Genomic DNA, 25,226 nt, shown 5'->3' with positions numbered 1-25,226 from the left:
AGACACAGACCGTGAAATAACTTGACCCAGGTCCCACTGCTTGTGAGTGGTAGAGCTAGGATTTGAACCAGGCCTTCTGGGTCTAGAGTCTGTTCTCTCAGTCACCGTGATACCTATTGCCAAACTGACCTTCCAAAAGGTACTACGCATTTCTCTTTCTTAACCAGGGACCCTCTCTGTGCTACAAAATGAAATACTGCACTCTCTACCTCCAAGTAGACAAAGATAAAATGTTTATTTACCACATTGCCTGGTTCATAGAGGGTAGTCAATAAATGTGGATACTAACAAAGTTCTAGCAGCAGTAATTTTTTATTGGCAATGATGAGTTCAATATTTTATGATCCTATTGCTTTTCAGACAACATTTTGATGATTTAAAAGCGTTTCATGATTTAAAAGTGTTTTTCAAATGGACAAAAATAGTATCTTAAGCTTTGTTAATATTTCTTTGATTGCTAGCAAGGTTGAACACTTGTTGACAAGTTTGTAAGACACGGAAACAGTGACTCTGACTTTGTGTTTCTATGACATCTGTTCCCACAGTAACTGGGGCAGTGAGCTGTAAAGGGAATGCATGGATTCGTGAGCCTGACTTCCAGCTTACTGGCTGTGAGAGCCAAAGGGGATGGATCAGGCAGAGGCCGGATGGCTGGATGCAATCTGGATGCTTGTGCAGCTGTCGCTTCTCTATAAGGAGCAACTGTGAATGTGGCTCCAGGAGTTGCCTTCATGAAATGAAGCACATGATGACAATTGGAAGGGGGGAGGAGTAAATGTTGCTAATGATGAATGGATACAGTGATGGCCACATGGAAAAAACCTGTGGATGTGTGGGGATGAGTTGGTGCTGATGAGTTGGTGCCATGAGCGATGGATTTCAGGAAACCACTAATTGGTGTGGGTCTCCCGGAGAGGACCGTGTCTGAGTCAGATCTGCTTTGTGGAATGTGAATCATGAGGAAGTCCGTGTCCTCAGGCTCAATAGCGGCAGATACTCCATAATGCTGGCTCCTTCTGGTGGTGATGGCAGAAAGCTTAGGTTGGTGTACCATGATGTTTTTTTGTCCTTTTCCATGAATACTGAGCTAGTGTGGCATTAAGAGTGGAATTTATAAGCAGGCTTTCTGGTTGCAAATCCCGGTTGTATTCCTTATTACCTATGCAAAAGTGGGCGAGTACTTAATCTGTTTCTTGCTTTACCTTTGGGGACAATAAAAACAGTACCTCCCACATGAAACTTTTATGAGGATTAAATGACTTACAAATCTATTTCACTTAACATGTGATACACATTTTCCAGTTCTGAAATTATGGTGTGTTTTACAATTGATGACATTTTATAATTATTGGTAGCATTTTCTTCTTTCTTACTGGTACATAAATACCAATGAATCTTCGAACCAATGGGTGTCTTTTTTTTTTTTAATTTTTTTTAAATGTTTATTTATTTTTGAGACAGAGAGAGACAGAGCATGAACGGGGGAGGGTCAGAGAGAGGGAGACACAGAATCTGAAACAGGCTCCAGGCTCTGAGCTGTCAGCACAGAGCCCGACGCGGGGCTCGAACTCACGGACCGTGAGATCATGACCTGAGCCGAAGTCGGCCGCTTAACCGACTGAGCCACCCAGGCGCCCCAATGGGTGTCTTGTATTTGAGGAAATATGTATTAGAAAAGGATTAAACATGGCTTGGTAATAGGAAATGCTACATAAGTGTTATCATTTATTTGGTTTTATAATCACAACCAGATCCTAAAGATCCCACTAAACCCATGAGGATATTTTTTACTGCAAGCTCCTTATCCTTGTACTGTGGGAGATCTTAGAAGTAAAACAAAAATCTAGATAAGTCAGAATATCAATTCGTAGGGAGTCATGTGATCTTTTGGTCCTTTGTGGCTTCAGGGATGTATTATGTGACTTTTAAGGCTACCTTTTCTTGTTATACTCCTCTCTTGACCTCCCAGGTCATACCCTCTACTTTCCGTTAATGACCATGTAGATAACCATGTGGACCATAGCTGGTTGTATCTCCACGTGGATAATCCATTTCAAATCCTGGCTTCACTCCCTTCCAGTGGTATTCCTTTCCACTTCAGCCAGCTATACTCTATATCCTGGACCTTATTTTTATCCAGGAGAGCTTTAATTTTGAAATTGAATGATAACCTCTCCATTTCTGTCCACTGCTTCTGTCATCCCAGTTTTCCCCTCAGTTCTCCAAAAACACAGATGCCTTCTCTTCCCCAGGGGCTTGACTCCAAACATCTTTATTTGTGTCCATCAGCCTTTCCTGTCTTTACTTCCTTCTTAGGGCATTGAGATTCTGTCTCTTCAGTCACATTCTTGGTGACGTCCTTGATTTCTTTATCACTTTTTGTAGCACCCAGCTGATAAAACCCCAGCCCTGGAGAGATTCAAATATGTGTTTGTTCCTACCACAATCTGGGCTCCAGAAGCTGTTGGGGAAAATAATACAACTGACCGTCCAGGCTCTGCCACTGTGACCGTGGTCTTTGATTGCAAACAGGACCTCCATGCTGTCTCCTAGCTCTGATCCATGTTCCTGGTCTGTGCCCTTCTGTTCGCAGCAGGTGCTGCAGCAAATACTTGCCACCTCCTCCAAAACTTCTAGTTCTTTCCCTCTCCCTTTGCTGTGAACGTTTGACCTCATTTCAAAGCCATAAAAAGCCTTCAAAGTATGGTAGAGAACATAATAGAGGTAGTCAGGAAACCTGTCTTCTGCTGAATAGCCATGTGACTCCCCACCCTGCCCCCCAGTCTTAAATGTGTTTTCACCTGCTGATGGAAATGCTCCGTGCTATATAGCAAATGAGTCATTTTATTTGAAGATTAGATTCTTGCCATGTACTTGGAGGGATGGAGGACTGAGATTCTTCCTCGAAGATTCTGTGACTTTATGATTTAAGTTTCTCTATTAAAACTAGCTTTCCTTTGCAGAAAAAAAGATTACTTCTGACAGTGTTATTTCTTTAGGTGAAACATGCACATTCTCACTTGTCATAAAAACCAGGAAGCCGTGTGTTCCCTTTTGTGATGGTCAATTTATGCATTTTCTCTATTACTTTTGAATTTGTGAAAATTTCTTCGTGTAGTTTGACCTATCATTCCAGCAGTAAGGAAGAGGAAAAACTCAAGGAGTGTCTGGTTCCTGTAATAATCAATCGAGGCTTGGCCTTGAATCTCAGACTCAGGTTTCGGGGAAGAAAGAGGTGTTTCCTAATCAGGTGCTGCTCTGAAGAGTGGGTTGGGGCATGTTGGCCTTGCAGCCCTGAGAACTCTGCTGCCAGACTGAGCTAAGCATTGCTATGAAATGAGCTGATACCTTCTTATGCTGCCCAGATGGTGCATTTCTAAATGATAATCTGGCAGGTTACATTGGGATTTACCAGTTAAGGGGGATTGCATAAAAGATCTTGCCTTTTTTACGTCTATTTTTTCCCATCTGCCATCCCTTCTATGTGTTTCCAACATTCGCACATTGTTTCTGGATGCTAGAATTTCAGGGGAACTGCAGTACAGCAAGGAAGAACCTAGTTCCTATGTAGTAGCTCTTGGCTCAGTACAGAATTAGCTTTTGTGGCCTCATTAGCTTGGAGGAGAGCTTGGAGTTAGCAGCCAATGGAAGAACATGCTTTTTACAGTCGAGATCTATGTGGCACTTTCTAGCCTTGCCAGACGTCATTGTTTGGGGATAAACTCAAAAATGCCGTGGTTGTCCACCTTGGCTGTATATCAGAATCACTTGGAGTGCTGTTAATCCCAGTGCCCAACGTGCATCTCATACCAATTAAAACTGTCTCTGGGCTGGGAACTGTGGATAAGTAGTTTTTAAACCGCCTACATATGAGGTGATTCTATTACATAGCCAAGGCTGACAACCACTGAATAAGGCTTTATGGGGAAATTAAACTGGTTGGCTGATGGAGAATTTTGGCATTCCCAAATGAGCTGGTTGTATCTCCAGTTTATCTTTGCCTGTTTTTACTTCAGTAACCATGTAGCAAGATCAGCGGTGGTCAGCTGTGCATGACTAATTTTCCAAAGTGTGTAATAACCTATGAGTAGTGACTGTATTTTGCCTGTGAATCCCTGTAAGCGTCTCTTCATATGCTCCCGTCAATGGTATTCTGAAGTCTCCACAAGAAGGGAAAGTGGGTGATGGATGTGTTTGTGTGTATGTGTCTTGTCTCTATTTTAGTTAGTATGTTAGTGTTTGCTCTATTTACTTTGAAAACTCAGTAATTGACTTCCTCATAACTTTTGGTGAGAAATTATGTCAAAAGATATGAGATGTCTGGAACCAGCGTTTCCGGCTGGTGAGAAGACTGGCATGACAGTTTCCATCTGTGTACATATATGGTCTCCCAATTTCTATAAATTCCCGGCCCTTTGAATACAGTTCCCACTACAAACGCTTAGAGATCCTAAAGTAGGATTGCCAGATTAAAATATGGGATACCCAGTTAAATGTGAACTTCAGATAAACAATGGATAATTACTTCATATAAATAAGAGTTAAATATTACATGAGCCAGACTAAAAGATTATCTCTCATTTATCTGAAGTTCACAGTTAACCGAGTAGCCTGCGCTTTTATTTTCCAAATCGGGCAACTGTATGGAGGTGTGGGCTGGATGGAGGGCCAGAGCATTACCCAGTTTTTCTGGGCTGGGCCTCCTTGATGTGACCTTGCCTCTTACCACACTCCTTCAGAGAAGCTGCCACTCAGCTTTCCAACCCAGACTCTTACTTTGCTGTCTTCCTCTGTGTCTCATAGGTTTTCCCACCCCTGGCATTAGGACTGAGAGATGGAGGCTTGAAAAGAGCCACAAAAAAATCAATGATTAAATTCTGAATGGTAGGAGCAATGTGAGTGAAGACCTTAAACCTCCAGGCAGTAAAAGCCCTGTGGCAGGTGTAGTATGTTGCATTGGAGTACTTTTCCACCATTTAGGACTTGCAAGTGTCCCGTCTCCCTTAGAAACCTGGGCAGGAGGCCTGGCCTCCTGGGTACTTGTCTGGCCTGGTTTACTAGAAAATTCCACTTTCAATCAAGCTGAAGCTGGCTAGCTTTCACCTGCCTCTCCAGAGACTGACCTTCACCATCGTCTCCTGAGGTTCGTTTTGTTGGCCTGAAATAAAGGGCTCTGTCAGTTTTGAGGCAAGGCACAAGGTAAAGAGCCTGGAACTTCTCGTAAAGTTTTCCATCAAGACAACTAATGCTTACACGTGCCACGTGAAGAGAGGTGGGGTTGGGGGTGGGGGTGGGGTGGGGGCAAGGAGCCTGTGTGTATTTTTCCTCTGGCTAGTACTTTGTATATTCATTCTGTTTGAGGTGGGCAATTTTTCTCACTGACTATAAAGCTCAACCTAATCTTATGTGCACAAAGTCTATCTGTGAAGTTTTGGAGGTGTTTATGATCATTTATACAAGAAATCCTGAATCACTTGAAACTAATAGAAAAATAGCAAAAAGTATGTATTTGTCTACCATCTATATCTAAACATTTTGCCAAAATCAGACTTTGAAAAGACAATGTTGAAGCCCCTCTCATGATCCTCCTTAGTCCAGTTTCTCTGTTTGTCTCCCCAGAGATAGCCACTTTCCCAGAATTTGTGTGGGAGTCACCACACTGCAGAACTACAGTAGGTGCCATTCACAATCAGCATGTCTGTGTGTTCCTAGGCAAGGTGTAGCATGGGTTTTCTAAACCTGGACAAACGCTGTCAGTGTAGGGGCGCCTGAGCGGATCAGTCAGTTAAGTGACTCTTAATTTCCATTCAGGTCATGATCTCATAGTTCCTGGGTTCGAGCCCTGTTGTCCAGCTCTGTGCTAACAGCATGGAGCCTGCTTACGATTCCCTCCCTCCCTCTCTCAAAATAAATAAACTGAAAAAAACAGTATCAATGTATAAATTTTGACAATTATATTATTGTAAATAATACCAGTTTTGTTTATTTTTTCCTAATTCTTACATCTCCTATCTCCCTGCCTTGTCCAAGACCTCTAGCATAATGTACGAAAATAATGGTGACAGTGGGCATTCTTAATCTTGCTTCCTGAAGTTGCACCATTACATTTGAAGTTTGCTGAGAGTTCTTGAGAGATACCATGAATTTGATTTCCTTCTATTCTAAATCGACAGTTATTTTTTCTTTCTAAAATCAAGAGTGAGTGTTGAGCTTCATTATTGTATTTTTCTGTGTCATCCATATCGTGTAGAGATTTTGAGATACAGTTTTTCTCCTTTGGTATATTGAGGTAGATGTCATTGATAAATTTTCAGATGACATATAATTCTTGTGTTCATTGAATAAAGTCTGCATTGTTGCATGGTTTATTTTCACAAATCACTGAATTAGCTTTGCTAATTTTTTCTTTTTTTTTCTTGGTGCATCCTTTTTTGTTTTTTTTTGTTTTGTTTTTTTTTTTTTGTTTTGTTTTGTTTTTTGAGACAGAGACAGAGCATGAACAGGGGAGGGGCAGAGAGAGAGGGAGACACAGAATCCCAAGCAGGCTCCAGGCTCTGAGCTGTCAGCATAGAGCCTGACATGGGGCTCAAACTCACAAACTGCGAGATCATGACCTGAGCTGAAGTCAGACGCTCAACCCATTGAGCCACCCAGGCGACCCACCCTGGGACGCTCAACCCATTGAGCCACCCACCCATAGAACGAGAACATGGTCTGTATGATGGCATTACTTTGAAATTTTTAAAGAGATTTTCAATATGAATCCTCAGTTTTTGAAAATATACGTGCCTGCAAAAGATGCATATTGTTGATTTGTTGGGTTCTGGGATATATTAATCAAGGTCGTTAATTGTATCAGTTACTGTTTTTATCTGCTTGATTTATCAATTTATGATAGAGGGATATTACTTATCTCTTATTTTACTTGTCAGTCTTTGCTTTAAATATTTTGGAGGGAACATGTTAGTTCATTTAAGTTCATGATGATACCCACCACCTAACTTAAGAAATAAAACTCTGTAGGGGCACCTGGGTGGCGCAGTCGGTTAAGCGTCCGACTTCAGCCAGGTCACGATCTCGCGGTCCGTGAGTTCGAGCCCCGCGTCAGGCTCTGGGCTGATGGCTCGGAGCCTGGAGCCTGTTTCTGATTCTGTGTCTCCCTCTCTCTCTGCCCCTCCCCCATTCATGCTCTGTCTCTATCTGTCCCAAAAATAAATTAAAAACGTTGAAAAAAAAATTTAAAGAAAAGAAATAAAACTCTGTAAGTACATTTGGAGCTTTCTGTATGCTCTTTACCACCCCCCTTAGGTGAAATTGTTTATTAATCCCATGCACTTCTTTATACTTGGGTATAAAATCCCAAACAATATATAAAATGGTTATGTGTTTTAAAAGTCAGGGGCGCCTGGGTGGCTCAGTTGGTTAAACGTCCGACTTCGGCTCAGGTCATGATCTCGCAGTTCATGAGTTCGAGCCCCACACAAGGCTCTGTGCTGACAGCTCAGAGCCTGGAGTCTGCTTCGAATTCTGTGTCTCCCTCTCTGTCTGCCCCTCCTCCTTTTGTACTCTGTCTCTATGTCTCTCTCAAAAATAAACATTAAAAAAATTTTTTTAAGTATAAATGGCATCTTACTGTGTATTTTTCAGTGACTTTTTCTCTCAGAATTATTTGTTAGATGAATCTGTGTCAGTATGTATAGCTCCTTATTCTTTCACTTTGATGTTGGCATAGTATCACTTTGAATATAGCATTCAGTATTTGCTTGTCTGCACTGCTGATAGAAATTTAAGTTTAGGGGCACCTGCGTGGCTCTTTCAGTTGAGCATCTGACTTTGGCTCAGGTCATGATCTCATGGTTCATGAGTTCAAGCCCCACATCAGGCTCTGTGCTGACAGCTTAGAGCCTGGAGCCTACTTCAGATTCCGTGTCTCCCTTTCTCTGCCCCTCCCACTTGTGTGCGCATGCTCGCTCGCGCGCGCGCGCGCTCTCTCTCTCTCTCTCTCTCTCTCTTAAAAATAAATGTTAAGAAAAACATTTTTTAAATTTAAATTTATTCCCATTTTTCATAGTTAGAAACAATGTTTTTGTATATGTTCTTTTTAACATTTGTGTTCATATGTCAATGTTTCACTAGGGATAAACCTTAGGTAGAATTTTTGTTTTATTTATGTACACCTTTAAATTTAATATTGACAAAATGATCTATTTAAAGCAACTGTAACAATTAATACTCTCATCAACAGTGTGTGGAATTCTCATTCTTCTTTCTTACCAGCAGTTAGTATTAGCAGACTTTTTTTTTTTTAATGATTCTGAATCTGATGGGTGTGCCATAGTACCCCACTGTAGTTTTAATTTGTACTGTCTTGAAGACAAGTGAGTTTGGCCTTTTATATGTTTGTTAGTTATTTGGAGCTCCTCTTCCATGAATGTACTGTCTATTTGCTTATTTTTTATGACTTCTCTTCTTATTTCTTTCTGGTACTTGGATGTTAGTCTTTTGTCAATCATATGATTTGCACATCTTTTCTCTGTGTATAGTTGATCACTTTGTAGTGACTTCTTTCAACATCCATCATTTTTGGTAACTAACAAAATGTTTTTAATGTTTTTTTTTATTTTTGAGAGAGAGACAGAGAGTGTGAGTGGGGAGAAGCAGAGAGAGAGAGGGAGACACAGAATCTGAAGCAGGCTCCAGGCTCTGAGTTGTCAGCACAGAGCCTGACGCAGGGCTTGAACTAACAGCGAGATCATGACCTGAGCTGAAGTCGGATGCCCAACCGACTGAGCTACCTAGGTGCCCCTACCATTTTGGTAATTTTGATGAAACTGAAGTTTTAAAAAATGTTTTGTTCTTTAAAACATTTTTCTGGGGGTGCCTGGGTGGCTCGGTCAGTTTAGCATCGACTTAAGCTCAGGTCATGGTCTTGTGGTTGGTGGGTTCAAGCCCTGCATCGGGCTCGATGCTGACAGCTCAGAGCCTGGAGCCTGCTTCAGATTCTGTTTCCCTCTCTTTCTCTGCTCCTGCCCTGCTCACACTTTGTCTCTCTTTCAAAAATAAGTAAACATTAAAAAAAATAAAATTTTCTGAACCCCAATTTTCCTTTATGCTTTTCTCTTATGCTTTTCACATTTAGATTTTTAATCCATTGGAACTGACTCTTGTGTATGGTTTGAAGTATGAATACTTACTACATTTGGTTTTAGAAATAATGTATCCTTTCCCCATAAGTTTCATTGTACCCTCCAATCACACATTCAGTTTCCATATGTAAGTGGCTCTATTTAGAGACTTTATGTCCTATTTATATGGTCTATTTTGTTGTTTTTGTACAAAGTTCCTTAATTCTGGCTTTTTTATTATCTTTTCTTGTTTTATGCTGCTGTTTTAGTTATTCAGTGTTATCTTTTATTCACAAATTATTTCTTTGTGCCAGTTTATCCAGTTCTTAAACATATAATTTCAATGAGTATACCACACACACACATATGTAAATACTTATAATATACACACTTAAAATACACATGCACACATATATGCACACATATATATGTAAATACTTATAAATTCTTTAGTTACCTATTACTTCTTATATAATTTTTCATAGTGTGCTGGTACTATCATCGTTTACAATGGTTATTTATCTTGGTGAGGATTCTAAACATGGCAAAAATATTTTGAACATGTTTAATACTTAAAATGTGTGTTGTGTGATTTCATGTTTCCATACTTGATTTTGTTGCTCGTGTTGACATTTAGCTTTCTTCACATGTACCAGAGCCTTGGTTTGAAGGCTCCTGGTCTATAGGTTGCTTTAAAAGGAAAAAAAGAAGAAAGAAAAGTCCTCTCTCCCCCTTTACACTTGTCTATTTTGCATTTGTCTCACCTGGTCTTTGCAAGGCCTCCAGACCAGAAGCTGGTCTTACGGTGGTGTTTGGGGTTCCCCGTCTAAAGTGGATGAGAGGAGATGGATGCCTGTTGCAGATCTGTTTGCTGGGGACAGGGGTCAGCAGGGTTTGCGTCTGCTCTTAATCCCTGTCGCTATTCTCTAGTTCAGACCCGCAGACAGCAGATGATAGCAACTCCTTCTGTCTTCTCTTTACCTACCATCTGGGAACCTCTCTCCCCTTTTTCTAAGCTGCAAGCCTGGCTGGCTCTGCTTTCCTTCCATCCCCCATTCCTCTGCAGAAACCTAACTCCAGGCCTTCCTGCCTGCCTCTGGAACTGGGGCACAGCAGGCCCAGAGCTTCAGGCCCAAAGCACCACTTGGCTGTTCTGCTCCACTTCTGTTTCTACAAGATGTTACTCTGTTTTGGTTCTCGCCTGTGACTTCTAACTCTTGTTTTATATTATAGATGTCATTGTTATGCAGGTTTCCGAGGGACTAAAATATATGAACCCTGTAACAACTGGAAGTCTGTTGGGTCACTTAGCTTTTTGGAAACGTAGTTGGAAATAACCCTTACTTGTTCCAATTTTTCTCATGTAGGTATGTCACACGAGCCCATCTTTCGTAGTAAAGAAAAGCATTTATTTCACATCTCTGGTCCACCCTCCTCCCTCCCTACCTGCCCACCCCTATGGAACCCTTCAGATGTTACTATGCCCCTGGTAGCCAAGTGTCAAGTTTAAATATGAAGTATGGTGACTGCCACCTACTGGCAGTCATCAGGTACTTTCAGCTGTGGCCTAAATTTTATTCTGACAAGTATGTGCTTCTGTAGATTTGTTTCTTGGCTTTCAACAGTACATAGATACAAAGGGAAATACAAGTCTTAGGGCACTTATGTTCCTGGAGTTCTAAACTGCTTAGCATCTCCCCTTTAGCAGAATGCAAAATAAACGTAACAGAACATCAAGTGAAAAGGCAAGTTATCCAAGCACTTGGAGCCAGAATTTGATTTAGTAGATATTGTCCCCATGGTGAGCTGTTACCTTGGGCATGTGGGTAAATTCAGTTCACAGAGTAGCCGTGAATTTGCTGACCTTTGTACCTACTTTATACCATCACCTCAGGGCATAACAGCTCAATTGTGGAGTATTAAAGAATATTCATACCTTGATTGCTCCCTACCTCATTTTCCTCTTCCCTAACCCCCTTTCTGTCTCAATTGGTTAGTGAGACTCCACCCCAGTCTCTACAACAGTATGAGTCTCCACATAGTAAATTTGGCTGGAAAATTAGCATATTTATCAGCTATTACTGCCATAATGCTGTATAACAAATCGCGCTAAACTCTAGTAGTTTTTTTTTTTTTTTTTTTTTTTTCAACGTTTTTTTAAATTTATTTTTGGGACGGAGAGAGACAGAGCATGAACGGGGGAGGGGCAGAGAGAGAGGGAGACACAGAACCGGAAGCAGGCTCCAGGCTCCGAGCCATCAGCCCAGAGCCTGACGCGGGGCTCGAACTCAGGGACCGCGAGATCGTGACCTGGCTGAAGTCGGACGCTTAACCGACTGCGCCACCCAGGCGCCCCATCTAGTAGTTTTTAGTAACAACTTTAGTAATGTATTCGCATAGATGTAAAGATCATCTGTGGTTCATATGAGCCTGAGCAGAAAATGGAGGTGCAAGTAGATGAATATTTGCTGAGCGGTGTTCCAACCTTTGACGCCTACATGTAAAATAAATGAATGAAATCAATCCTTTAAAAGAACAAAAGCTCACTGTGTTAATACTTAAGTGTAAGTGGAAAGCAAGCTTCTAAGACATTTCAGAGAGGTGCACCTGGATGTGCACTGTTCATTTTCTTGTACCCACTGTCTAGTTCAGTGCCTGGCTTGTGGAGATACTGGAGCGCAGGAACTAAGCTACCAGGCTTAGTGAGAAGCTGGTGGGCTTGGAGAGTTGGGTTATTTTTCCCATCTTTTCATACTGCCGTTTTTATGTATTTGCTGGAGAAAATCCTAAATGCTCTTAACCAAGGAGAGCTATTGAAAGTTACAATTCCCAAACTCATGAGATTTCTCCCAGCTATTGTCCAATCATGTATTTTTCTGATAATGGAAACTAGTCCTCTCCTTTTTATACATATATAGAACAATATAATAGCTAGATTCATTGATTATTCGGATAATTTCTACATGGCCTCATCCTTTTTGAAGAGGTAGGATGGATGTCTATCCAAAATTTGAATCAGATCCATTCAGGACGGATGATTCTACACATACATACACCATGCACAAAAGAGGGCATGAAAAACTTTATTGACTAAAATAATGAGACTTCTGGGGGAGAGCAAGGCAGGCCTCTGAAGTTGGCTGGAAAATGACTTGAGAGAGGAAAAGAAGGAGACTGGCTTGGGGTTTCACAGTGTTTAAGGGGATAGGGTTGGGCTGAGGATCCCCACTTGTGGGCAGTGGTTTGTGTGGTTCTAATTTACTTAGTGTCAAAGAGTTTGTATTTAGACTGTCCAGATGTGGGGAAGAGGGGAATAGGGAGAGTTAGTATCAGCAGTCCAACATCAAAAAATATAGTTGGGCTCCTTATTATATACTTACGCTGTGATTGTTCAAAGCCCACTGATAAAGAAGTGTTGTGTTGACATTTCAGGTGATGTACCTGCTGGCAGCTGTTGACTTTGATTATACCCAACTTTTGCTTTTGATTATACCCAACTTGACTTAACTGACTTTGAATCTTCCTCTGTTGTTTTTTATGGATACCAAGGCAGCTATCCCTTTCCCCAACTGCATAATTACTAAATGGTTTATAGGTACCTGGAGAGGAAACAAATCTAGAGGACCTACTGTGTACCAAGACGAGGCAGTACACTTTGCCCTCATAAGCACATTAAATATGAGAGCTCAAATTTGATTTTATTCTTAAATATTCATGTAAATGGTCTGTGCTTTTGCCATCTATGACCAGCACCAGTTAGAGATGGTTGGGCAGAGTTTCCCCATTTGTTTGTGGATAACTTTGAATGTGTATTCATCTGTCAGTAATTACTATGTTTTCCCAAATGACATCCTTGATGTACCAGCTCCATGATTTGGAGCGTACATTTATACCATTCTTACTATTTTAAAAATTTAAACTTTTTTGTGTTGTGTGGGGCTTTTAGCGTGGTAAAAGTAACTTTAACTTCAAAAGCAGTAGTTCTCAAACTTTAGAATGCATCCCAATCACTTAGGAGCCTTATTAAAACATCCTCTGCATTTCTTACTGAGTCTGGGTTGGTCCTGAGAATTAACCTTTCTAAGAAATTCCAGGTGATGTTTAGTTCCAGGGACTAAATTTTGATCAACCTAATCTTATATCGGTAATATTCATGAAATCATGGGTTTTATGTGCTAGATTGATTTTTTTTTTCTAACATATGTTAAAATATTCAACTGTTAAAGTCTAGCTGTCTATTACCAAAAGAAATGACCTCACTGGTATGCATGTAAAGCTTTGAAAACACTGACTAAATATTCTCCAAGTATAATTCTGAGGAAGAATCCTTTGCCTTTAAGATTGAAGGTGTGTGCTTAAACTTGCGTGTAGCAATGTGACGCAGTGGGTAAAGCCACTGAAAGGCAAAGGCAGTGTAAATTAGAATCCGTGAACAGGAAGAGAGTCATGGTTCTCACCCATGAGGGAAATCAGGAATTCTCTAATTCCCCAACTCTGTCCATAACCCAGTTCTTCCAGTGTGCGTGCGTGTGTGTGTGTGTGGGTAGGTAGGAAGGGCCTTGGATACGCATGACAGAATATAAATGAAAACCAGATATAATCATAAACTGACAACTGCAGTTCTGGAAGTCCCCATAGAGAAAATAGATGAATCATAATCACATAACTTGATGGGACTAGCCATTGTAACTCACACTGTTCATGTTAACCCCAGGCTTTTCAAACCTGCCTGGGATTAATAATATCTCAGGCCCCTTTTAAAGATTTATCGAGTTTACTAGCGATTCTTCTGATCAGATGAAGCCAGCAACCTTTAATTTAATTACCTAGGAACTTTGAGTTTTGGTTACTCTTGAAGCTTACCCAACCATTAAAACAACAGCAGCAAATAAACAACAAACTGTGCAGGGTAAATGTCACAGGCTCTTTGGGACTGAATGAACTTGTTGGCACTTAACAAGCGTGCATTTTGGGAAAAGGTCAACCTTTGTACCTCAGTTTCTGCAAAACGGGTCTTGATATGGCAGAATCTGCCTGGTAAGTGTGATATGAAGGTGAAATACATTAATCTGTGTAGAGTGCTTAGAACACTTCCTAAGAAATAGCATTCTGTTAACTGTATCTGTATATAATTAAGAGAAAGAAACTCATCAGTATGAACTGTAGCGCTGTTCACTAATGCCTCCCCCTGTTAGCGAGATCATCTTTAGTTCTGTTATTGGTCAAATGGAAGGTGCAGCATTCTAATGATACCTGGCAGAAAGGCTGTTTTGTTGTGAGCTGATAAAAAAAAAAAAAAAAAAAAAAAGGTTTGTGCTACAAAAGGGATCCATACTAATTAAGTATGCATCTAGACTAGAAAGAATTTATTTTTATGGAGGGAAATTTTTTAATGTTTATTTTTGAGAGAGAGAGAGTGAGAGCAAGCAAGAGAGAGAGAGAGAGCGCAAGCACATAAGCAGGGGAGGGGCAAAGAGAGGGGGAGACACAGAATCCAAAGCAGGTTCCAGGCTCTGAGCTGTCAGCACAGAGCCCAATGTGGGGCTTGAAATCACGAACTGTGATATCATGACCTGAGCTAAAGCAACTAAGCCACCCAGGCTCCCCTATGGAGGGAAATTCTTCTATATTTTTCCCCAAATGTTGAGTCCGTCCAGTCAGGATCCTTTTGCCTATTTCTGTCTTTTCATATAATGTATTATTTTCTTAAAATAAATAATTTTTTTAAAAGAATACATTACATGTATTACTCAAAAGCTTCTTTTTTTAGGCTAGATTAATTGAATTTTTGTTAATTTCCTTTGGGGCTAATGTAGCTTCAAAGTGGTCTGCTTTTTTCAAGCCCTGATACTCAAAATCTTAATTTGTCCTTTTCACACACTATTCCCAGAGCTATAGAATAAAGGTGAAATTCTCTTTTTAACAAAAACATCCTTAAGTCTTGATTTGAGACCTCTGCCCCACCATCCTTACCTGCAAGAGACGGGAGCTCTACTCTTGTATTTGTAAACTCAAAAAATGTGGAGGGAGGGGTCTGCCACTAACAAGACATATTTGAAAACCACCAACCTAGCTTAGACTCATTGTTCTGTAACCTTTATATTCTCTTAGCATTCTCTTGTGAACCCTTGACTCAAGCCTTCCACCAGTGAAGACGTTAACTTCTTCCTTCTATATCTCGCCTATTTTAGCATCCTTGTCAGTGATGGGGAGGTGTTCTTTTGCCATTTGTAACACTGGGACCATTGGCAAAAATATTTAAAGAAGAGATGAATCATGGTTTACTGGGTGTTAGCTTTGCAATGGTCTCCTTCATCCATCTGTAAATTAGTCACAACTATATCTGTCACACCCTTACAGGTACAATTTACACAAAATGAATCATTTCAAAATATATTCTGTGTAGTTTCTATTTAGAATGTAGATGTTATTTCCAAGGGGCATTGGTTTTGCAAGAAGGTTGGTTTAGCTAAAATTCCTTTGCATGCTTTGTAGAGGCTTGGGATTGATTTTATTGTTATTGTTATTATTATTATTATTATTACTCTTTTTTTCTTACATTGTAATGTTAGGTGTACATAAAAAAATGATACAAAAAACATAGAGGTTAAAGAATAATTTTCCATTGAACACTCATGTGATGCCACCTTGCTCATTCATACCCCCACTCAGTTCCTCTTTTCCGGGATCCCACCATTATCCTGACTTGTGTTACTATTATTTGTTTTCCTTTTATAGTTTTTTTCATTTATGCGTAGCCAGGATAAGGATTGTTGGGTAGGAAGGTATGAGTAGCTTCAATTTTATTAGAAAATGCCAACTATTTTTTGTAATGATCATACCAGTGTGCACTCCTTCAAATTGTGTGAACATTCCATTGCTCCACACCTCCACCAACACTCAGTTTTGTCAGACTTTGACTATTCCTGACTACTAATGAAAATGAGCACTTTTTAACATATAGTTACTTGTGTGTTGTCTTTATAGAGTGCCTATTGACATTTTTTGTCCAGTTTTCATTTTCTATAGTTGTGTAGGATACACACACCCACACACCCCCACGCTCCCCACACACTATATCTTTGATTATTTGTTTCAAGTGTCTTTTCCCTCCCTTTTTGCTGTATTTTGATGAAAAGTTCTTAATTTTAATGTAGTCCATCTTATCAGTTTTCTTTCCTTTATATTTAATGCTTTTTGAATCTTAACATTTTTCCTAACCTAATTATAAAACTGTTATGCTATATTGTCTCATTAAACATTTGTAATTTTTCTTTTTACAATTTAGCTTTTAATCAACTTAAAATAGGTCATTACCTAGTATAAAGTTGGGATCCAGTTTTTGGTTTTCCATATGTCTATCCATGTTTCCCAACCAATAATTAATAAAAAAAAACCAAAAAACAAAAAACAAAAAACTCTGAGTGTAAACAAAGATCTTCCATGATATTTCTGTCCTATCAAGTGACCATGAATTCATGGTGTCTTTTTGGGCCCTTTATTCTACTTTAATTATGTTTTGATAATTTAAAATATTTCCTATTAGATTGTAAGGCAAGCTGTCTTTATATTTTCAAGTTTCTTGGCTCTTACTGCCTTTTTGCACATCTGTGTTTCAATATAAATTTTAGAATGAACTCCTTAAGTTAAAAACCCAAAACCCCTAGAAATGTTTAACAGGATTGTACTGAATCAACATCTTTACAATATTGAGTCTTATCAAAAACATGCCTTGCTCACTCTTTATTTCTTGGTAATACATTTCAACATGGTGTTTCTATTTTCTCATGAGGCCTTACATATTAGGTTTTTCTAAGTACTTGGTATTTTTAGGGGTACTGTGAATGTTTTCTTTTTGAAACTGTTGATGGTATCAGGTTTTTGGATGCTGATTTTATATCCAGCAACTTTACTAAACTCCTGTATTAATTCCAATATGTTATCTGCAGGCAACCATTCAGATTTTTCTAAATACATGATCATAGTAAATAATAGTTTTATTTTTTCCTTTTTATATATAAATATGTGTGTGCATGCTCATGCGTGTGTGTATGCATATTTTCTTTTTTCTTGTCCTGAATCTGCTAATACCCTTAGGAAAATAACGAATAGAAATAATAGTAACAGAGGCACCTGGGTGGCTCAGTTAAGCATCCAATTCTTGATTTTAGCTCAGGTCATGATCTCACAGTTCATGAATTCAAACCTGGCAGCACAGAACCTGCATGAGATTCTCTGTCTCCCTCTGTCTCTGCCTCTCTCTTGCTCTCAAAAATAAATAAACAAATAAACTTAAAAAAAAAAAAAACAATAGTAGTAATAGGTGTTCTTGTGTTATGCTGAATCTCCTAGGGAAAACATTTAAAAGTAAAATATTTGATACAGATTTTTTTAAATTAACATAGAATTAAATTTTTCTTTTTGGTGCATAGTTCCATGAGTTTTAACTTATGCACAGATTCATGTAACCACCATGATAGTCAGGATAGAGAAAAGTTAAATCACCCCCTGAATTCCTTTGTGTGCTGCCCCTTTGTAGTCAAATACCACCCCCCCCCCATCTCTACCCTGTGGCCACTGCTGCTGTGATCTGTTTTTATCCCTATAGCTTTGTCTTTTCCAGAATGTCATATAAATGGAATTAAACAATAATAAGCCTTCTGGGGATTTGTCACTCTGTACAATGTCTTTGAGATTGATTTATGTTGATGTATATATCAATAGTAATTCCTTATTACTGCTGAGTAGTATTCCACTCTATAGATAAACCATAATTTGTTTATCCATTCATCCTTGAATTATGTATGTTTTTTAGCTCTGCAACTTACTCATCTTTCTTGAACAAGAAAGCTGCTTAACTTCTCTGTGCATCAATTTCTTCATCATTTACGGGGATAACATACCTACATCATAAGGTTATTGGGGGGAGAAAAAATGAGTCAATACGTATGAAGTTCTTAGATAATGCCTGATACATAGCACTCAATAAATGGAATCCATTATTATGGTTTTTATATTGGTTCCATATGGTTTATATGGTTATTATATTGTCTCCAATATTAGTAAAGATTTTGAGGTAGAAGAAAACTGGACAAGTTCAAGGAATAGCAAGAAAGCCAGGGTGCCTGGCAAAGACAGGGGGAGGTATATAGAAGCCAGGTCATGAAGGGCATTATGGGCTACAGTAAGGAGTTGGAATTTCACTCTAAGCCCATTGGAAAGCCTGCGATGAGACATGGTCTGGTTCATGCCTTTACTAGATCATTCAGGCTGCTGTGAGGAGAATGGGGTAAGGTGGTGGTAATGAGAGCAGGCAACCTTTTTCAGGGTATTGCAGAGGTCCAGGGGAAAGATTGTGGTGGATACTGGTAGCTGGTGAGTGTGGGGATGGCGCAAAGTGGTTTGATTCAAGGGATGGCTTTGATGTAAAATTCCCAGAACTTGCTGATGGAGTCACAGCTCAGTGTAACAAATATCCCATAAGAGCATTGGGGTGGCCATTTATAGTAACAGCAACACTCCTCTCCTGTTGTGGCTTTACCAGAGATTTCTCTCATCCATTTCTGAATTCACACCTAAGTTTTCATGCCTGATTTCTGAAATCCACTTGAAGAAAAGAAAAGTCCACTGCTTTTTTTTTCCATATATTTTTAATGACTTCTGACTGCTTCTTTAGTACTTACACTCACAACTCCAAAGACATTGTTAAGAAAACAACTTATCCCATGAAAATATTGCCTCATAGCATTTGCTTTGTGGTCCTCTACAGTCTGTATAACTCTGTGACCCCACATTCGTAGTCATTCTCCTGGAAATAAAGCTGTCCGAGCTGCTTCATGTTTAGCCAACGGGATGGTAGTTTTAGTCATTGGCTGGAGTTCTGTGTACACTTGGGATTTCTTGTTGGAATAAACATTATTAGACTCAGGCTAAAATTGGACCAGAAATTTATTTTTGTCTTCCTTTCAACCTCAACTCACCCTAGATTTTCTCATCCAAATGACAAATGGTCATGACTTTCCAAAGTGATCTAAAGTTTAAAATCAGCCCTGGGTGCTTGCTTAGCCTAGCATTGAAATGGAGATTTTTTTTAAACAGTTAAAAATAGACTTCTCTGATCTCACATAGAAAGTTTTATTTCCTGTGTGTCTGCTCTTAACATGTCTGTATTTGTTCTCTGTACTGCCTTAGCTTCCAACTCCTCCTTAAAGACAAGCACCTAATCCAGTCTTTATCTGGAACATGCCTCATGCTTTTTTTTTTTTTTTTTTTAACCCTATCCTTTCTGCTTTATTTGGGGCTTCTCGTAATTCAAGGTTTGCCACATGGAAGAAAATTTCCTTTCTCTCGTGAGCTACTTGTCTTATCTTGCCCCAATTTTCAACATCTCTCATCAGGTTAATGTCAAACTGTGGCATTTATTTACTCAGTTTACTTGCAGGAGGGACTCTGGAGTCTTGGAGATGCTCACTTGAATTTTGTGCATAATTGTGTGCTTCTTTGTAATTGGCTTCTTTTGTGATCTTACAGAATACCAAGCTGCTATTTTACACTTGAAGAGGGAACACAAAGAAGAAATTGAAAACCTACAGGTATATCTCTTTGATTCTACTGAACTGGTTATGTGAGACTGATACTTAGTTTTCTCGTGTACTGAAGTAAATATTCCCCTTTTTGTTGCCTTATTTACCTAGACAGCATCTACAGCTGGCACCTGACAATGGGCACTGCGTTCATCCTGGGGAGGGAAGACTTGAACTCCATTTTTAATATAATTGAATTCCCATTTTTAAGAAATGCCACAAGTGTGTTTGATTGGGAAAAATGTTATACTTGGAGAAAATATTGGTTGTATTTGTAAAACAAGAAACAAGATAGAGTATTTGGACTTTTACTGTTCATAAGAGGTCTTTAAAAACATATTTTTTCCTAGGCACACTCAAGACTCTTGTTTGGCTTACTCCCATTCATGTATTTGTATCCGTCCATCTCAGGACATCCCTGCAATACGATGTCATGCAGATCAAGGCACTTAGGGAAGTGACCCTAGTAGGAGACAGGGTGTGTTGAGTCATCCATTTTCTATCCCCAAGGAGGGCTTGAAAAGTGCTGACTTGATCCTACTTTGTGGAGCCCAGAAAGACTGAGGGATTTACTTCCTCCCACTACGTAATTGTCATTTCCTTATGTTTGGTCCTTGCTTGCGGTGCCTATAACAGGAAGTGGTAGAGTTTTAATCAAATAACTAAATATTGAATCAGGCACTGATTCTAGTTTACTGATGGCTGGGTTGACCCGTACCTTAGAGAACAATAGCAAAATTTAAATAAAACTTGGTGTTTATTCAGTGCTCATTACTCGCTAATTTAATGAATTTGTGGATCAAATATTCTTCTTTCCAATAAGTGATAATGTGCTTTTTAAAATAACTGAGGCTGTGTGTTGGATTATATGTAAAGCCATTGCAAACAGCAAAAAAAACATTATTAAATAGGTCAGATGGTGTATAAAGTCAGCTCGTTTTAAGTAGTTTGGAAGAGGAAATGAATCCATTTCACAAAGAAAGAAACAAACAAACAAAAAAATGGAAAAGTACCTCTGTCTCCTAGGGGGAAATGGAGGCCCTTAGCTCCTTTGTTGCAAAGTGCTCTACAGAGACCTCTCTTTCTTCTTCTTTGTTCTGGTGTGCAAAAGATTCTCAGCTGTCTCAGAAGAAGTGAAATGGGGATTAATTTAAGAAACAGATTGCTAAAGAGGGTAGGCACAGAAGTGACTCTGTGAGCAGAAGTTTTGTGAAACAGCTCAGTTTTAAGTTAACACTGGCTTCCCCAGGTTGTAGGGCTTTGATAGCTAAATAATATTTACAGTAACAGCAGGCTCTTACTGTTTTTGAGTTCCTACTTTGTGCTAGGCATTGTTCTAAGTATATTACATGTATTATCTTGTGTTATTTCCACAAAAGTCCTATGATTTACATCTCAAACTAAGACAAGTTTGGAGGGATGCCTGAGTGGCTCAGTCTGCTGAGCATCCAACTCTTGGTTTTGGTTCAGGTCATGATCTCACAGCTTCCTGGGTTCAAGCCCCACATTGGGCTCTGTGCTGGCAGCATGGAAATTCTCTCTCTCTCTCTCTCTCTCTCTCTCTCTCTCTCTCTCTCTCCCCCTCTCCCCCCCTCTCTCCCCCTCTCTCCCCCTCTCTCCCCCTCTCTCCCCCTCTCCCCCTCTCCCCTACTCATGCTGTCTCTGTCTGTCTCTCTCTGTCAAAATAAATAAATTTAAAAAAATAAATAAATAGTTAGACAAGCAAAAGAGAAGAGTAAATGGAAAGGGAAAAGTATATTGGGATCATGTTTTCCAGTTAAAATAAAGGTTAAATCAGGATATGATCGACAACAGTAAAATTTAAAAAAATGTTCCTAATTATGCCTTAAGTTTTCTTTATCCGTGAAAGGATTATCTGTTCTTTGCTTGGTATCAGTAAACTTAAATTCTTTTGTCCAGTATTTGTGATTCATACAAAATTGCTGAAACCCTGTGGCCATGGCACACTACTGCCCTGGGGGGGGGGGGGGCGGCAGGGGCAGTGTCCCCGATCTATACACTTACCTGTGGTTTGGAACTATTCCATCCATCATAGACTGACAAACTTCAATAGGAAACTGACAACTCTTATCCCTGATCTGACCTAGAGAAGTATTTGGGGGCAAACACAGCATTTTAAAGATTGAATTAGGAATGCACATTTTAAAATATGGAGGGGTTTCCAGCTGTTTCTTAAAAAAACTAGAAAATCTGGCAGCAGCGGCTTACTTTTTTTCTTGCATGACTTAAACAGGCTGCAGTCGAATAAGCAGGTGCCTACTTCAACTGTGATACATATTCTCCAGTTTGCCACTGTCCCCACTCTGGGCCATTTCATCTGCCTGTCCCCTCATCACTTTAATTAACCCCCCCATTCTCTGGGAGCTGAAATCACTAGATTGGCAGCAACACCACATAGAACAGATGCGGTTGATAAAAGAGACCATAACCCAGCCTGGCTGTGCTTGTGTGTGCTCACTGAACACCATCTCTACTTGCTTTGTCCCACAAAGAAATAGTCACACCTGTTGTCATAGGACTAGTAGAAGATAGTGGGTGACCGAGCTGTTACTTTGATGTTCATTTCCTTATATGTCATTTCCATCCACAGCCCGCATTGTCCGTTAGGTTTCCTTTCTCCATTTACTGGTCATGGAGAAGTCACAGGTGTTTCAGGACTTCTTCAGCATGCCTTTCTAGAATAAGAAGGATTTCATGCTTAACATATACAGGAAAAGTGATTCATTGTGTCACTCCCTACAAGAATTGATGTGTATCACCTTCAGATTTTTTAGTTTTTCACAGACTTTATTAAAATTTTTTTTTAACATTTATTTATTTTTTTTGAGACAGAGACAGAGCATGAACAGGGGAGGGGCAGAGAGAGAGGGAGACACAGAATCGGAAGCAGGCTCCAGGCTCTGAGCCATCAGCCCAGAGCCTGACACGGGGCTCGAACTCACGGACCTCGAGATAGTGGCCTGAGCTGAAGTCAGACCCTCAACTGACTGAGCCACCCAGGCGCCCCAGTTTTTCACAGACTTTAAAGAAATGGCATGATTTGATAAACAGAGAACCTAAAATCAGCTGTCTGGTTTTTTTTTTTGTTTGTTTGTTTGTTTGTTTTTTTTTTTTTTTTTGAGAATAGATTTGTAGAGAAGTCACTTAATTATTCAGTTTTCCCACCCACAAAACGGAAACCTTATCACCTAAAATAACTTGACTAGAGGTTGACCTTTCTAGTCTAGAGTCCCAAGGCTAGTAAGAGGGAGGGAGTCTGGAGTCTGTAATCTCATCACACTCTGCAGTGGAATGCTGCACTGCAGAAAGGGCTCAGGGCTTAGTCCTAGAACTGGCTTGTCAAAATGTGTAGGGACTACATGCACATACCCCTTACATTCAACGGCAAAGACTTACAGATTATTTGAATAAAATCCGTTCCCGGCACCTAAGTTTTACACACCTTCCATGGAAACTGAGAGCACTTAGCTGACTCAGAGCTCCGGTAGGAGAGTAGTGGCAGAATCAAACATTTTTTTTTCTGACTTTGCTATTTTGTGTCATTTATAATGTAACCACAGCAAATTCTTCAATTTTGTCCAAGTGTGCCCACCATTTAGCAAACTCTACTTTGAGAGCTTATGATCATTTCATGACTCCCAGCATCATACAGTTCATTTTTCATTTTTGGATAGTTCTGTGTTCCTTCATTTTTGAAAAAACAGCACTTACCTTCATAGGTTCTCACTTACCTGAGAAATTTTTGCCTGGAGTAGCCATTGCACAAGTTCATGACTATTGGGTAGAAATCTAGCTCCAATCTGCTGTTTTAAGAAAGGCACATGATAAAACTAATTCTCCCATGGTACAAATAAAGAATTCTTTGAGATTCCTAGGATCAAGATTTTTTTGAATATTGTTCTATGTTGACTCATGTTATCTTATCTCAATGTATAATCCACTTCCTTGAGTTCAAGTTAAATTCTTTGAATGGTTTTATTACCCTTTTTATACATCAAAGTCCTGTTTGTTAATTTGCTGATTGTAGGCATCCTGGAAAGAGCAATGATTTTTTTTCCCCTCTCTTTTTTTGAAAGTACCTAGCAAAGTGTTTGGCACATACATGATGCTCAAACAGTTGTTCTTTTTTGAAAAAAAATTTTTTTTTCACATTTATTCATTTTTTTTTTAATTTTTTTTTTTAACGTTTATTTATTTTTGAGACAGAGAGAGACGGAGCATGAATGGGGGAGGGGCAGAGAGAGAGGGAGACACAGAATCAGAAGCAGGCTCCAGGCTCTGAGCCATCAGCCCAGAACCCGACGCGGGGCTCGAACTCATGGACCGTGAGATCGTGACCTGAGCCGAAGTTGGACGCTTAACCGACTGAGCCACCCAGGCGCCCCTCACATTTATTCATTTTTGAGAGACAGAGTGTGAGTTGGGGAGGGACAGAGAGAGAGGGAGACACAGAATCTGAAGCAGGCTCCAGGCTCTGAGCTGTCAGCACAGAGCACAATGCGGGGCCCGAACCAACAGACTGTGAGATCATGACCTGAGCTGAAGTCTGACACTTAACCGACTGAGCCACCCAGGTGCCCCTACAAACATTTCTTCTATAATGACCTATGACTGAAAAATCATAGTAGGGATTTGATTAAATTTAGGTACTATGTGCCAACCTTTGTTTTTTGCATTTAACATTAGTGGTATGAAGAATAAATGTAGAAATATAAGCTAAGTAATAGATTTGTCACCATTTTACAGATAAAACATGAGGCTCCCAGAGACTGTGACTTGTCAGAAGTCCTAGACTAGTAAGTAGGGGAACTTGAATTTGAATCTACCTACACCTGTCTGGCTTTGAAGCTGTTACCCTTTATACTATTCAGTGCAGCATTAATGGAAAGAACATTGGATCCAGAATCAGAAGGTCTGGATTTGTGGTCTTAGGTCTGGGTGATGAACATTGTCAACTTCTGGCAATGCTTTCAGCCCATTTTCCTAATTTCTAAAATGAGAGACTAGGCCATATAATCTCTGATAGTGTCTTTGGATTTTATTATTGACCCCACCATACTTAAAAAAAAAAAAAAGTTCGGTTTATCCATCATATTGTCCATTCAGCCTTGGGGTTCTCCAATCCACAATCTTCACAATCTCTAAATCCCTATTAGTGACACACACATCCTTTATTTCTTTTCGTTTCTTTTGGAGGTCCGCCTTTCTAACATGCTTGCCTCTGTGGAGCAGTGTGTTCATGTTTCAGTAATACTCTGTATGCTAGCTTTCTAGTGCTTTTTCAGATGCATGACTCTGTGAGGGATGCAGCTTCTAGAATGGTAAATGAGCCGTCTATGGGAGGGCCAGCTCTTCTTTATGACAGGAGTGAAGTGGGAACGTGGCATGGCCATGGCTTCCTTGGCTCTCTTCTTCTTCAATTTTGAAAGTTGGAAGGGGATGTGTGGGGGGGCTGCAGAGAGGGGGAAAATGCATGCCCTCTGCCTGGCTTTTCAGG

At 39.8% G+C, this 25,226-nt stretch overlaps 1 protein-coding gene across 6 annotated transcripts in view; it reads left to right on the top strand.

Moving 5' to 3' along the window:
* Positions 1-25,226, top strand: part of FMN1 (formin 1) — a 433,957-nt gene that overhangs the window by 166,386 nt on the left and 242,345 nt on the right. For all 6 annotated transcript variants that reach the window (XM_058738290.1, XM_058738286.1, XM_058738287.1 and 3 more), the window contains one exon: positions 19,656-19,717. In XM_058738290.1, coding sequence (XP_058594273.1) covers positions 19,656-19,717 — 62 coding nt within the window. The remainder of the gene's footprint in view (positions 1-19,655; positions 19,718-25,226) is intronic.

Source organism: Neofelis nebulosa, chromosome 7 (assembly GCF_028018385.1).
Source record: "Neofelis nebulosa isolate mNeoNeb1 chromosome 7, mNeoNeb1.pri, whole genome shotgun sequence".
NCBI lineage: Eukaryota > Metazoa > Chordata > Mammalia > Carnivora > Felidae > Neofelis > Neofelis nebulosa.
This window is presented reverse-complemented; position numbering and strand designations above follow the sequence as displayed.